At 35.6% G+C, this 15,148-nt stretch overlaps 1 protein-coding gene across 1 annotated transcript in view; it reads right to left on the bottom strand.

The window, feature by feature from the left end:
* The window catches only part of LOC112024967 (polyribonucleotide nucleotidyltransferase 1, chloroplastic), a 68,734-nt gene extending 67,043 nt beyond the window's left edge, over positions 1-1,691 (bottom strand). The window contains 1 exon segment of the mRNA XM_065780342.1: positions 1,274-1,691. Within this exon segment, the coding sequence (XP_065636414.1) occupies positions 1,274-1,552 (279 nt within the window). The 5' untranslated portion in view covers positions 1,553-1,691.
* Between the last annotated feature and the right edge of the window lie 13,457 nt (positions 1,692-15,148).

Here is a 15,148-nt window from a genome sequence, read left to right as displayed (position 1 = left end):
AACTGTTAAAAGAATCAAAAAAAAAAAAAAAAAAAATCTTCCAATAATTAGTTTGGGTCTACTATCTCAATAAGACTAAAGCAAAATTCCCTTAGTTGCTAATAGCAGATTAAGGTCTTCTGCTTAGAATCCTAAGAAGTGTAAGAGCAAAATCTTCCTTCTTTTTGTTATGGTACATACATTTGCCTAAGGTCAAATGGATACAAAAGGGAGATTCAACCAAAAAAACCCACTCAAAATAAATAAAAACACACAATAGATGAATGAAGCATTTCCAATAAACATGGTCAATCGCCATACACTTTCTCAATATTTAAATTACAAATCACTCCAAGTAAATGACTTTTAAGCCTGCCATCCAAACCTTCAATTGCAACAAGGTCCAATTAAAAAAAAAAAAAAAATCTTCCAATAATTAGTTTGGGTCTACTATCTCAATAAGACTAAAGCAAAATTCCCTTAGTTGCTAATAGCAGATTAAGGTCTTCTGCTTAGAATCCTAAGAAGTGTAAGAGCAAAATCTTCCTTCTTTTTGTTATGGTACATACATTTGCCTAAGGTCAAATGGATACAAAAGGGAGATTCAACCAAAAAAACCCACTCAAAATAAATAAAAACACACAATAGATGACTGAAGCATTTCCAATAAACATGGTCAATCGCCATACACTTTCTCAATATTTAAATTACAAATCACTCCAAGTAAATGACTTTTAAGCCTGCTATCCAAACCTTCAATTGCAACAAGGTCCAATTCTAAAATATTCTGTGGCTGCACCTCCACAAAAGATTGTAAGAGTGTATCATTAAAGACCTATTTCGAGCAAGAGACATACATAATCTTAAAGCACACTGTAACAATTCACATGTCATTGTTAATAATTTAATACATATCTTCTATTATTATAGAAGATGAAGTTCTTTTTGAGCTAGAGGCTAGAGCCCGTCGGCTTCAAATTTTAGGTTCTTTCAGCAACTTCCTCTTACTTCTAGTATCCATAGTCGTCAAAATGTAAATTGTATAGTGTATCATAAGATTCACAAGCACTTAATAATAAAAATTATAGAAATACATTTTTTTCCCCTCGATACGATATGTATACTTACAACTATTATTTTTTTTTCCCTAAAGAGTAAAAGCCACCATATCCTAAAGCCTATTATTATATTTTCAGTTACACAAAAACAATTTCTTTCATTTTAATTCGATAAAAATAATAATAATAATAATAATAATAAGAAAAAAAGAAGGAAGAATTTAAAGTTGAGTTACATGTCTATCACCGACGGGGATTTTGATAGAGTAAGGGTGAGGAGAACAGTCGGAGTCGGAGGCTTGATGTTCTTGGAAGGCGGCTTCTGCTCTGATAGTAGCACCAAGAAAGGTTTTGCTGGGTAAGAAAATGTGAGATGATGAAGATAATAATAAGGAACGGAACCTGGATTTCCTTCTGGTGAGGAGGCGACGAGGGCAATTTGAAGGGATGAGAGTGAGGGTTCGAGAGTAACAGGGAGTTTTGAAGAGGCTACTACTGCTAGGGTTTGCTAACATTTTCTCTGATTCTTGCTTTGCTTCGCTTCAATGAGAGACTCACTTCACTGGAGTAGACGGCCCTACGCTCTCACAGACTTTATCCGCTTTTTCGGTTTTACTTTACATGCGCGCGAGGTTGCCATTTTTTTTTATTTCATTCAATTTTCCTTTTTCTTTTTCCTTTTTTCTTTTATTTACGCCCAACGGATTTGGGCCTTTTTTTAAGTATTCAAGCCTCTTCGTGACTGTACTAAAAACTCGTCTTACTTCGGGCACCTTATGAAGGTGCAAAGGCTTTGGTTTTGGGCTTAAGGAGCTGGGATTTCCAACACATTAGAAGACATGCAAACGAAGCAATCCACACACTAGCCCGTAATGCCATCCACTTTATTATTGGCTCCGTTTAGATTGAGGAAATTCATCTTTGTATCTCTGATATAAATCTCAAGGATAGTTTTTATCTTGATTGATTCTCTTTGATAGTAAAATCCTTTAAAAAAATGATAATAATCGAGTTAAGTCACACTACATACGGTTGGTTTTAGAGTTAAGCATTCAATACCCCTAGCTTTTCCAATTTTCCATTAGAATATTGAAAAAATTAGAATTTAGAGAGAAAATGACTTAGAGGCTGTTTGGCTCCAATATTTTCATCACTCAATTTTCGTTACTCATCACTCATTTTTCATCACTCATCACCCATCACTCTAAATTAATACCCGTTTGGCTATCACTGAAATCCCATAACTCAACAATTTTCATCACTATTCATGGGCCCCAGCCTCTATCACTTGGTCAGATGGTTCTGTTTTGTAACCCGCACCTTGCTACTCATCCCCATCAGCTACTCTTTTCTCATTTCCCATTTCCCATTTCCCCTTCCCCCTTCCCCCTTCAGCCCTGTGACTGTCCCAAAGCAGAAAAACCGAACCTAGAAAAATTTCTCAACCTCCCTCGCCTCGTCAGGATCGTCACCAGTGAAGAACACCCATCTCTCCGATGTGTATGGCGGCGCCGTCTCCTCCGTCATGACCCAGCTGCGCCGACGAGCATAAGAAACGGTACCCATTTCCCGATTTTGTCACGGCCGGTCTCCTCCGACCCAATACGATGCTACCTCGACATTTCTGTACTCTCTCACCTTCTTTATTTATCTTATTTGTGTGTTTTGCATTTGGATTTTGAGAAAAATGTTCTAGGTTTTGTAGGTCGGTTCTTCAAATTTCATCTTGTCGACTCTTAGAAGAATCCCTAGGCAGATTTCAACTCAGGCATGTAAATAAATCAACACTTTTTTTTTGTTACTTTGCTGCTTCAATATCACTGAATACATGAATTGTGATTTTTGAATAAGTTATATGTGTTTGTTATAATGTTGATTTGGTAAATCCTTTTAATAATGCAAACAACTAGAAATCGTTTTTATTCTCCGACTTGTGATTTTTGATTTAGTAAAGCAAATGTTGAATTATCCAAAAAAATAGAATGAAATAATAGTTTGTGGTTTTTGTTCCTTTGGATTAGAACAAATATGTGTCATGCTTATTACTATGCTTTGGTGAGGTTGCTGTGCAGGCTTTATTGTGATGTTTATGGCAGTTTGTGTTGATTATTGCTTTGTTTATGCAAATTGAGTGCATTTGATTTCATGGATTTGTAATAGTTGAGTTTGTTCTATTTTTCATGGTTATTGTAGTGATGCTTTAGATTGTATTGAAGCTTATGATACCATGCTACTTGAATTACCACTGGGTGAACATTTCTTTCCCCAGGTTGCTGAGAAACTTGGTAAGTATGGAAAGTTAGAACTTGCAACTGGACAAGAGAAACTGTGGTACTATGTGTAGATAATTCATCTAATAGCTTAAAGTAGACTACGTTTGCACCACGAGTTTTGTAATTTCTCTTTTGTTTCGTTGAACAACAGTGAAAGATGCAATTGCAAGGCAGATCCGTAGTTTATTCATTGTTACCCTTAAGTTTTGGTGGAGGTTGCATAGTTGATATTTTTTCCTACTGTACTACCTCTCTTCATCTTCTTAAATTACCAGTTTAACAGAAACGGTTGCACACTTTGTCTCTCTGTCCTCAATTCCAACTCCTCCTCCACTTATGCTCTAGCTTTGTGTGGTTGCCAAGAAACAAAATAATAAAATGGGAAAATACAGTCTTCCAACTTAAGGTTTTAAGCCGAAATGGACCCCCAAAAAAAAAAAATTTTCTAAATGAAACGAACATTAATTAGCACATTTTGGCTATTGTATCACCCATTTCAAAAATTTAAAGTAAAATGAATTATATAAAAGATAATTACTGCATTCATGCAAAGAACAAGATATGACTGACCATTCATGAATATCTTAACACAAACCATGGTCCTGAATGCACAAGTAGCATAATTCACTAAAATCCAAAAGTAAGTAAAGATTGACAAAAAAAAAATTGTAAAAACATTCAAGACAAATAGCAAACACACAAAAGTTTTCAACACATGCTAGAATGATAACAAAAAGCAAACAACCAATCATTGTCACATAACATAGGAAGTATTAATGCATGGACATGTTGTAATGCTTATGCATGTGTACCCCTCTTTACCCACACGACACGTGCGTTTAAGGTGATATCGCCAGAGGATTGGGTACCATTATTTTGACTTTCAAACCTTCTGGTGAAGCTTGTCAAATAAGTAGTGAATGTATCAATCATCTTCATTACATCTCCAATGTTAGACTCAGCTTCTCCCTCTTTCGATTGCTTGGAGTTCCCTTTACCCTTTCTTTGTCCACTTGGCCTTTGATAGTTGTCATTCTTTAATGCCCAAAGCTTACAACAATTCGGTCTAGTGTGTCCTTGAATTCCACAGTGATGACAGAAATGTTGAGTTCTCGGACTTCTTTGTGACTTTGGGAGTGATTTCCCTTTACCCTTAGGTTTGATCACTAATTGGTTAGGAGGCTTAGTCAAAAATCGTTGGTTAGCTTCATTTTCTCAACAGCTGAAGTTTCTACCACTGGTTCCTTAACTTTCACAAACTTCATATCCTTGGACACTTTGGCACTTGAACTGCTCTCTCCGGTGTATCCCAATCTGCTCTTATCGAAGAAAGGTTTTTGATGAGCAAGCACTTCATCAAGGTTCCTAGAGGAAACCCGCTCTATTTTTGTCACACCCCAAACCCCAAAGGGTCCAAAGCATGATAAAGACGACTCACGTACCTGTAAATTTTTGTTCCTTTTTGACAATTCAATCCACATAAATCATATCAAGTACCAACATCAAGAATTATTATAATAATTTCATTGGATATACTCTCAAAGCAAGTCAGAGCTCTAAGTAATAATTACAAGGACCATTGGCCACAAAAGAATAGAGGTCAGAATAAATAATTACATATCATCAGCTTGTCCCATCAGTGGGAATAAAGTCACAGCCACTATCATATACAAAAGAATGAGTCAAGCCTATTCTAAGATTCTAAGATGTACATCATCAAATATCTCCATCACAAAAGTTCAACCTCCATCAGTAGTTAGTCTAACTACCATTAGCCACCAAAAAGTTGTTTCAAAAGATTGATGCATACTCTGAAAAGTTTATAAAATAATGGAATGAGATAGAGCCTAGTAAGTAGCATAATTAATGGGGCGGGGGAAATGCAAGTTTCATAACAATGAACATTTTACAGACATGCTAAAATTTGGGCATTTCCATTTGAATTTTGCAAAATAAATTTGCTTAATATCATGACAAGAATGATAGACATTTTGTAGCACCAAGCTTCCCAAAGTAACTATGAAACTACATATTATTCATTGTGAGCCATAAAATATCTAATATCATTTCAAATCCAGAAACCTCTGCTCTCTTAATTTTGTTAATGGCTGCTTTAGCCACTTTTGCATATTCATTGGTCTTCTCAATGAGGGAATTGTAGGTCTCTTGCAGTCCCACTGTTCTTTCATCTTCCTCATCATCGGATTCCTCTACTATCCCCATTGACTCCAATTCAGTGTGTTCACCAAGCTCTTCTACTAGCACACTCAAATCATCTGAAGATTCCACGGGAGCAATGGTCATGAATGCAGAGAAGTTTCCCTTTCCATCATAGCTTTCTTCCGAATCTGAATCAGAGGAGTCGGTATCACTAAAAGTAGTGGCATACACTTTACCCTTCCCTCTCAAATAGTTAGGACACTCCTTCTTGAGATGTCCATGATCGTTGCATTCATAGCACGTGATTCCTTGAGAAGATTGAGACTCATTCCCATCTTTCTTCTTGAAATCCTTTTTCTCCTTCCAGGAATTTGGGAATTTTCCCTTCTCAGCAAAATTTCCATTCTTTTTAAACTTCAAGAACTCTCAAAAGTTCTTCACAAGATACGTCACATCTTTTTCAACCTCATCCTAATTCGATGAGTCATGAGCTTCTATTCTCTCATTGATTGTCTTTAGAGCAAGTGATTTACACTTTTTTTGTGATGGTAGAGAAAGCTTATAGGTTTGAAGTGAGCCAATTGAACTTTGATGTCATCAAGGTCCTTACTCTCCTTAATGACAGTAACTTTTGCACAGAAGGTCTTCGGTAGTGATCGTAAAATTTTTCTTACAATCTTGGAGTCATCCGTCTTTTCCCCCAAGTTAAACTTCCCAATTACCATCTCATTCAGCTTCCCATAAAATGAGTCGAATGGCTTGTCTTCACTCATTTTCAGCTCTTCAAAGCGTGTGGTAAGCATTTGCAACTTAGTATCTTTTACTTTCTTGGTGCCTTCATAAGTCGTCTCCAATATTTGCCATGCTTCCTTAGCAATTGTAACATGAGAAATCCTATGAAACTCATCTGGAGAAACACCACAAAAAATTGCATTTAGTGCCTTGCTATTTGCATTAGCTGCCGTAAAGGCTGCCTTATCCCATGTGGATTTGGCAGCCTCCGGCCTAGTCCACCCTATATTTTTCAGCATCCCAAACATTTTCATCGATTGAACATAGGAATGCCCTCATGCAGACTTTCCAAAATGCATAGTTGCTTCCATCAAAATATGAAGGAGCATTAAGAGATTGATATCGATCCATCTCAACAAGGGTCAAGGATAGCACTTAGGTAATTAAACCACAGCAAATGCACCCGCTTTGATATCAAATGAAAGTTCAAATAGTGTGTAAAACACCTATGAACGTTTAGACCCCCAAATTAAAATTACCAACACAAGCTTATAATCAAACAATATATGTGCAGAAAATGAAATATAAGCAATAATCAAATTGGTAAGACACTCTAAACCATAATTAATAACCAACACAATAGTAATTAAAATGTAAAGAGAAATGGAAGAAATATGCAAACACAAAGATAACACGGCGATGTGTTATCGAAGAAGAAACTGAATTACTCGATAAAAAACCTATCTGCTGCCTTCCAAGTGGTCAATAATCCACTAGAGAATAAAGTTGGGATACATGAATAGCAGAAGACCCTCCAAGCCTAATCTACCCATTGCACCTAAACCCTCCAAGCTTCTTGCTCCAATAGGGTTACATTGAACCTTATCTTCTCTAACTTATCGGATCCCGCAATCGCCCATTGCATCAACCAAAATGAATTGGTCCCTTCTGAACTGCTTCCCAAGCACCAAAATACCTCCTTACTGATATGAATATGGTGAGATAAGGATTTAGCTAAATGTACCTCTTAAGGATATGTCAATGGAGAGGGCGAGAGTAGATGAATTTGGAGAATCAAAGGATGAAGATTGTGAATGAGTCAATCTTGTTTTTCTTTAGGGTTTCTCTCTCAGAATTCTTTCTGGATACTCTCATCATTTCGTGGGTATAAGGTTATTTGTAGTAGGGTGTATGAGGAATGCGAAAAGTCATGTTTCAACCAAACAGGGCATTTTGGCGACTCGACCTTGCGACTAAAATGAGTCGCGAACTAATTACCTGGCCAGACTGGAAGTTTTGTCCTGTAGTGCTACAACTGGCATGACCCTTTAACTCCTTTGCATGCTTCACACGTGTGCCACCTTTGGCGACTTGCCAGTCGCGAGATCCAGTTGCGAGGCCCTTCTTAAGTGCACACATTTAAGTTTTCTTCACATTCTTTCACACACTACCCTTACATGATTTTCACCTAAATACAAGTATCTAATTGCTAAATTACAAGCAAATTTGGCCCAGAATAAAGCCACATGATTAAATAAATTCAACCTTACAATACCCATCATCAAGGTATACCCATATGTATGTTCATGTGAGTGCATAAGTTACCTCACTTATCTTTCTGCGTCACAACACCTATGACATTAATAGATGGACATGTGAATGCATGATCATGGTATCAAAGTAAGAAATAAAAAGAAAACCCTAATCTAGCATGTTAAAGGCAAACAAGCAATTAAACAAAAAAACAAAGACTTAAAAACATATAAGAAGGTCAAAATGGAGGCATATGATATGAAAGAAATAATGAGACAGAAGCAAAAAATTCAAATTAGGGTTTTTGGGCACGAGTATGCATGCGCATACATAGGTTTACGTACGCAGGCTAGTTGTATGCGTACTCATACTTCTAGCCTGCGTACGCAGACACACCCAAAACCTTAACCCAAAAACATAGAAAATGAATAAAACTTTAAAATGGCAAATTTAACAACCTAGCATGTTTTTAAACATAACAACTACATAACCCTAAACTAAACAAACATATTAACACATAAATAAAGTAAGAAAACAGACTAAAGGAAGAAATGAAAGAAAAGGGGTTTATACGTATACCTCAAAACAAGAAGCTTTTCAAGCTCGATTTTGACCATTTCTCTCAGTCAATCTATTCACAATCAAGTATAAAAGTGATTAGTAATCTTAAACTCGAAAGATCAAGAACATAAAAGGTCCCAATCAAATAAAATTGACTTAAGGATATTTCTCGAGGGTTCTTTTTACTTTTTACGTTTCTTGTACCTTAGACACGCGTTTTGATGTTATTGGACAACACTTAGTCTAGGCTTTTTTTAAGAAGGAAGTTGGGCCTAACGCTTTGTGGAATGAGCTCCAAAGTACCATTATGTCGTTGCCAGTTTGTGTGTAAACGTTGAGTCCAAGTCCAAGGGAAGACACTGCAAAGTGGTCTTATTCTTTGTTTCTGCCGTAGAATGAACTTTTCTCTAGTTTCTGCCTGACTTTTCTACTGTGCAATAAAATCTTTTGTTGCGTAGTAAAACTTTCTGCTATGTAGTAAAGCTTTCTTTTGTGCAGTAAAGCTTTCTGTTGTGTAGTAAAGCTTTCTGCAGTTTTCTGCAATATGAATGACTACTTTTCATTTTTTACTGCAGAAATACTTTTCTACTTCCTACACATAAACAAATTTAAAACCCAAAGAAAATACCAATCAAGCAAATGTTAGTTTACATGGGTTAGCACATTCTCAAATATACATACATATATTCGTAAATACATTTATACATATTCACATATACATATATAAAATATATTTTTACAGAACATGAGAAACAATGTATATGTATATATACTTACGGTAGGATAATGATTAGGTTGTGTCAAAAGTGAAACACGTAATAACAAGAAATAAGAATGCTTCAGTAGAAAAGGTTTAGCTAGTATAATAGCTAAGACGGTAAATATAATAAAAAGGTACTACAACAGAATAACTAGTACAGCAAGTAAAGATACCACAACAGGACAACTGATGCAGTAAACGTGATAGAAACATGCTATAGTAGAATGACTAAATACAAAAGATATAAGTTCTAACGAGTGAAATCAAATATATTTGTAATTGAAATCAAATATTGAATCTTCCTATAGAATAAGTAAACCAAGAAGGAAGCCAAACCCCAACTTTAACAACCTTGTCATATGCTTTTGCCATCAAAGTTGTGTATTTTGGAGAATAGACCTAAATGGCTACTAACTACTACTTTTGGGGGACTTCAAAGAGTGGATTTGCTAAGAGGGAGGGAAAAGATGGTTTATTGACGCATGCCTCTATTCCTGTTGTGTTTTCTCTCTTCTTTTTACCATTTTCTTTCTTTCTTTTTCTCTGTTCTTTTTACTCTTATTTTCTTACTACTTTCTTGTCGTGGGTTGTTCCCCCTTTGGTCTTTCATTTTCTTGGGTCCCTCTCTCTAGGTGCCTCTCTCTCTCTCTCTAAGTGTCTCGCTTAGGTGCCTACTGCTCTCTAACCATAGGCCCCCCCCCCCCCTTTGGGTACTTCCCCTTTTTCATCTATGGCTATCTCTTCCTTTTATAGTGAACTGATTCAGGGTATATTCCTAAAAAAAGTCACGGTTTGGAAACCAAATATAGACCCCTTTTCCCCTACCACCAAACCACACCCTCTGAATCCCCTTAATCGTGGACCTACCTCCCTTGTATTGGCTAGGTACAAGTTGGTGGAGCTCTGGCCCTTGTGTGCTTGCTCCACTATCTTCTGTTTTTGTCTTTTTTCGTTTCCACGCCATTTCTGCCATAGTAAATTAGTTTTGTTTCGTTTTGCTACGTGTTTTTTGTTATATTTCTTCATGTGTTTCCTGATGTGTTTGTCATTTCCTTTGGTTTGGCTTTTTTTTTTTTTTTTTTTTTTCCTTCACACAATTCTTGTTGCTGACACTTCTTGCTGTTCCTTTTTTCTTTTCATCGTGCTTCTTCATATTAGTTTTCACGTCTATCTTTTTATACAAAATGATTTGGGCCTTTGTGAGCCAAATAACGTTGACTGGATCAAAAGGGTCTTGGGCCCAATTTGTCTTTATTTGCCGAAGCCATTCTGCTAGAGAACTGTATTCTACGACAAAGTTGTATTCTATTGCAGATTTGTATTCTGCTACAGATCACTTTCCCTTGCATTTCTTTCTTTGGACCTCTCTTGCTCTTTGGTCTTCTTGGTGGGCCTTTGGGCCTTGCTTTTCATTGGGCTTTCCTCTGTATGGGCTTTTGGGTATGGATTTACAAAAAATGGGCATCAACAATGTTTTGTGAAGAACTCCCTTTTTGATTCACTATTTCTAGTGAATCTTAGGTTTTCTCTTAGGATTTTCTATGTATTTTGAAAAAGTGTCATGTATGCCTTTATATATTGAGAAAATAAGGGTCTGGAACGACTCCCAGACGATGTGAGATTTGTTCCAAACCTCAACATTAATGCAAAAAACTTGTCTTTCATAGGTTTCTGGAACTCTAGGTGTGTGTGCAGGTCCATGCTTATGTACTCATGCATAAGACCTGCGTACACAGGTCAAGGGTTTCTTTGGCCTTTTATTTTCAAAAAATAGATTTGTTAGCTCATAAAACGTTATATTTTCCATTTTAACACCTCTCGAGTTAATTTGTAATTTGATTAGGCCTAAACTAACCTTGGCCCTTAGAATTTTGGCATCATTGGGGAACGGGGTCCAAGTCGTAAGGGGTACAAAATGGAGGGGAGAGAATTTGCTGAAGTAGGGGAGTGGGAGAGGAAGGACAATGCCAGTTGCAGTCATGGAAGGACATGATCGTGAGTTGTCCTTCCTTCAAGCCATAGAAAGGGACACACGTGTCTAGTGTGTTGTCCAAGTAAGCTACTAACGAATAAGGATGTCACATGCAACACCATTTTAGGAATGAAGCAACATCTTTTAAGGCGATGCTTGAGACAAATCATAGTATGTCAGAGTGTGTCTTTCTTATCCTTATGACCTTGCAGATGTGTTTGATACATGTTGTTTGTGTGTCATAGAGTAGCTCCTCTTACTTGAAACTGCCATCTTCTTAACTCTTACATGCATATGTGCAAGTTCAAGAAGTGATATAAAGACTCAACTTGGAGAAAAACTCACATGTGTTTGCTTTGGGCTTGGTGACCGTACAAAATGTCATGCGTCGAGGGGGGGGGGGGTGGTTGTCCCCCAAAATCCAATGGTACAAAAATGTTGTGTGATTAAAACTACACAGAGATGGTTGTTTCGATCGCCACATCATGGTTTGGAGCAAGATATTTCCAAACAAGTTTAGAGCCAAAAATTTTCCATTCATGTGGGGGTTAAATTGAATTCAAACCCTATAAAAGGTAAGAATGGGATGACAACAAGTCAAATTGGATGGGAGAGAATTACGAGAAGGAAAAATTTTACCTCCAATTTCAATATGTGTTTGGCTCCCACTATTGCGAATAGTTTTCCAAAATATTGAAAAAAAAATGATGTTTGGAAGATCATTTTTTCCTACTTTTAAGAAGAAAAAAAAAAGTTGTCATTATTATTATTATAATTTACAAAAAAGTAATGTGTAGATTACATTTTTTTTTTTAGAATGATAAGCTTTAAAACTGAAGCATAGAAAAAGAGCTTATGTATTTTATTTATTTATTAATGATAACTTTAAATTTGAAGTGTGAGAATTTTTTTGTTATAAAGATAAACTCCTAAATTTAAGAGATAGAAGAGTTTGAACATATTTATGAGGTCCACTGTTTTCATTTATTTATAACTATGCAATTAAAAATATTTTATGTATCGAGAAAAAGTCCTCTCAAATGTTTTCAAAATTATGTTTTGAACAGAGAAAATAGTAAATAATTTTATGAAAATTTGTATTTAGAAAACATTAGCCAATTGACCCTTAAATGGGCAAGTTGGATTTTGCTTAAATTAAGTATCTTTATATATATATATATATAGACCCTTAAACGGATAATAAATGGGTAAATATATTATTATATACCTAAATCATTCATGAGAATATAACCAATTTCACTTACGCTGCGTTCGTTTGAAGTGAAAATAGGGAGGATGGAAAATAGTGAGAGGAAAATAGTTGTTTTCCACTGTTCGTTTGGGGAAGGAAAATAAGAAGGATGGAAAACCCGGGAGAAAGTTTTCTCTCCCAGGCCAAATTTTTTTTCCTCCCAAATCGGGAGGAAAACTTGGGTTGAAAAGTGCTACAGCAGCACTTTGTCTAAAATGCCCTCTTTACAACTTTTTTTTTTCTTCTTCTTTTCAACGTGACCTGAACGTTCTTTTTTTTTTTTTTTTTTTTTTTTTCAACGTGACTGAACGTTCTTTCTTTTTTTCTTTTTTTCTTTTTTCAACGTGACTTGATCTAATTTTTACATTATAATAATAAAAATAATAATAAAAATTTATATATATGATGTGATAAATTTTATATTATTTAATGAGTTCAAATAAGTATATTTCTTACATATTATGTAACAAAGGTATAATAGTCAATTTATATAAATTACATTTTTCATCCTTCCTTTTTTCTCTCCAACCAAACAAAAGAGTTTTCCACCCTCCCACTTTTCTACTCTTCCAACCGAACACACAAGAAGGAAAACTAAATGTTTTCCATCCTCCCACTTTTCTATCCTCCCACAATTTTCCATCCTCTCACTTTTCCACTCCTCTAACCGAACAGACCCTTAAATGGTTACAAAGTTGAAATTCCAAAAAATATTTAGGAATTCAGGATTTTTGTCCCTGAAAAATAAGAAAATTTTAAAGTTAATTTTGGTGGATATAAATTAGTGAAAAATTCAAATTTAAAACTAATTTTTTGTGGGAATAATAGAATATGAAGTGAAACACAAATATTTTGAAAACTGATTTTGGGGAGAATCTGTATTAGGAAAAAATAAACCTAAAGTTTATACCAGAATATATCTAGACCTGTTTCGAACCAGTTATTTTTAATAAAAATATTATCAAACCAAAAACAACTAAAACCAATTATATCATTATTGACAAACAAAAGCCAAAAAAGGAAAAATGCTCGTACTTGTAGTCTACAAGTACAAGTTGTAGGGGATTTTTTTTCCTCAAAATAACACCTATTTTTAAACAATTTCGTTAGTTAGCAAAGTTTCCAAACTATTTAGGAAAACCAACATTTCGAGTCTATTAGACTTGAGTTCATTATAGCAACTCGAGTCTCTAATACTTGAGTTTGGATTAAAATCTACATGGAATTCGAGTTTTAGAGATTCGAGTTCTAGTTCTTGCAAAGACCATGTTCCTGTTCTTCCTTCTTTCTTCTTTCTCCAGACCAAATCAAGGATTCAAAAAATACCCAAACCCAAAGGCTCAACCACGGAAGTTCAGAAAGCAGAGGTTGAGATCGGACCATTATCAATGGTGGCAATGATTGTCGGAGGAAGAGCCAAGGAGGCTCGGCCATGGAAGTTTAGAGAGTAGAGGGAATGGAAGTTCAGTATGAGCCGGTTTCCCTCGCCTGGAGCCTTCGCCACTGCTGCTTGGAACCTTCGTTGCTTTGAGCCTTCATCATAATCTAAACCGAGGGATTTGGGTTAGGGAGATCTAGGTTCTTGGGGGTTGTAGATCTGGGTTTGTTGTTGCTTCATTATTTCTGGGTTGGTTGTTGCTTCGTTGTTTTTCTTGCATCGCCGTTTTTTGTTTTTCTGGGTTACTAGTTTGCTTCGTTCTTTAGTTTTCCAGTTTGCTTCTTACTTCGTTCTTTAGGTAAATTTAGGTTGTTAAGGAACTCGTGACTTTAAGACTCGAGTTCCACGTGGAACTCGAGTCTGAGAGACTTAAGTTGCTATTGTGAACTCGAGTCTAAAAAACTTGGGATGCTAGTTTTCTAATTAGTTTGAAAACCTTGCTAATTAACAAATCTGTTTGAAAATGGGTGTTATTTTGGAAAAAAAAAATCCCAAGTTGTAGATAGCAGCTGTTTTTGTGGTAAAAATGAATAGAATAAGTGTCTGACGACTAAAATAGATTAGTAATGTTGGTGCCTTCAAAGTGTTTTGGAAATTAAACGCACAGAACGAAAGAGAAATAATGGGAAACCAAACAAAAATAAGCGAAACTCTGTTTGTTCTTTGTATTAGGGTTTTTTTTTGTTTTTTTGTTTTTCTTTTTTCGTGAAATGAGTTCTATTGTCGTTGATCAAGAAAAAAAAAAGGTCAAAAGGAATGTACTTTTACGTAGAAACATTCCATACAGGATACAGCAAAAGTTCTCAGAATTGACTAATTAAGAGTATCCACGAAAATAATTTTGTATGGTGCAACATGCTGACTTGTGGCAATCATCAACCCAACTTTAGACCGTAGGAATGTATGATATCTCACTCAAACCACCTTTTCTTTCCTTTCTCCTAGGAAGTTTCCTTGAATGTACTTATTAAAGGTGTCTATATATATATATATATATATAAAATGAAGGTTCGAAAATTGCAATCAGAATTACAGTGAAGAATGCGTAAGATACACGAGTCATTAGTTAGGTGATGCAGCCAGACGCCACTGTCCAATTTTGCCACTATCCGTTTTTTGTTTTTGTTTTTTTTTTTTGCACTGAACACACTACAATGCAGATACGTGTTTAAAACTAGATACGTCTCTGAATCGTAGCGTATTTATTGCAAAAAAAACTAGCATTAGAAACAAGCTTCACCCTTAATTAAGAACTCTTATTTTGCTCTACAACAAAAGAGGAGTGATTTTATAGACCCTTCAGAACAAAGTGTAAAAAAAAAAAAAAAAAAAAGAAAAAGAAAAAAAGAACTCAAAGACTGCCTAGGTGAGCCTTATTGCCCGAAATCATTTAACTAATGCGTGTGCTATTTGTTGTCTTTCGTTCTGGA

Source organism: Quercus suber, unplaced genomic scaffold (genome assembly GCF_002906115.3).
Source record: "Quercus suber isolate HL8 unplaced genomic scaffold, Cork oak 2.0 scaffold_233, whole genome shotgun sequence".
NCBI classification, from domain to species: Eukaryota; Viridiplantae; Streptophyta; class Magnoliopsida; order Fagales; family Fagaceae; genus Quercus; species Quercus suber.
This window is presented reverse-complemented; position numbering and strand designations above follow the sequence as displayed.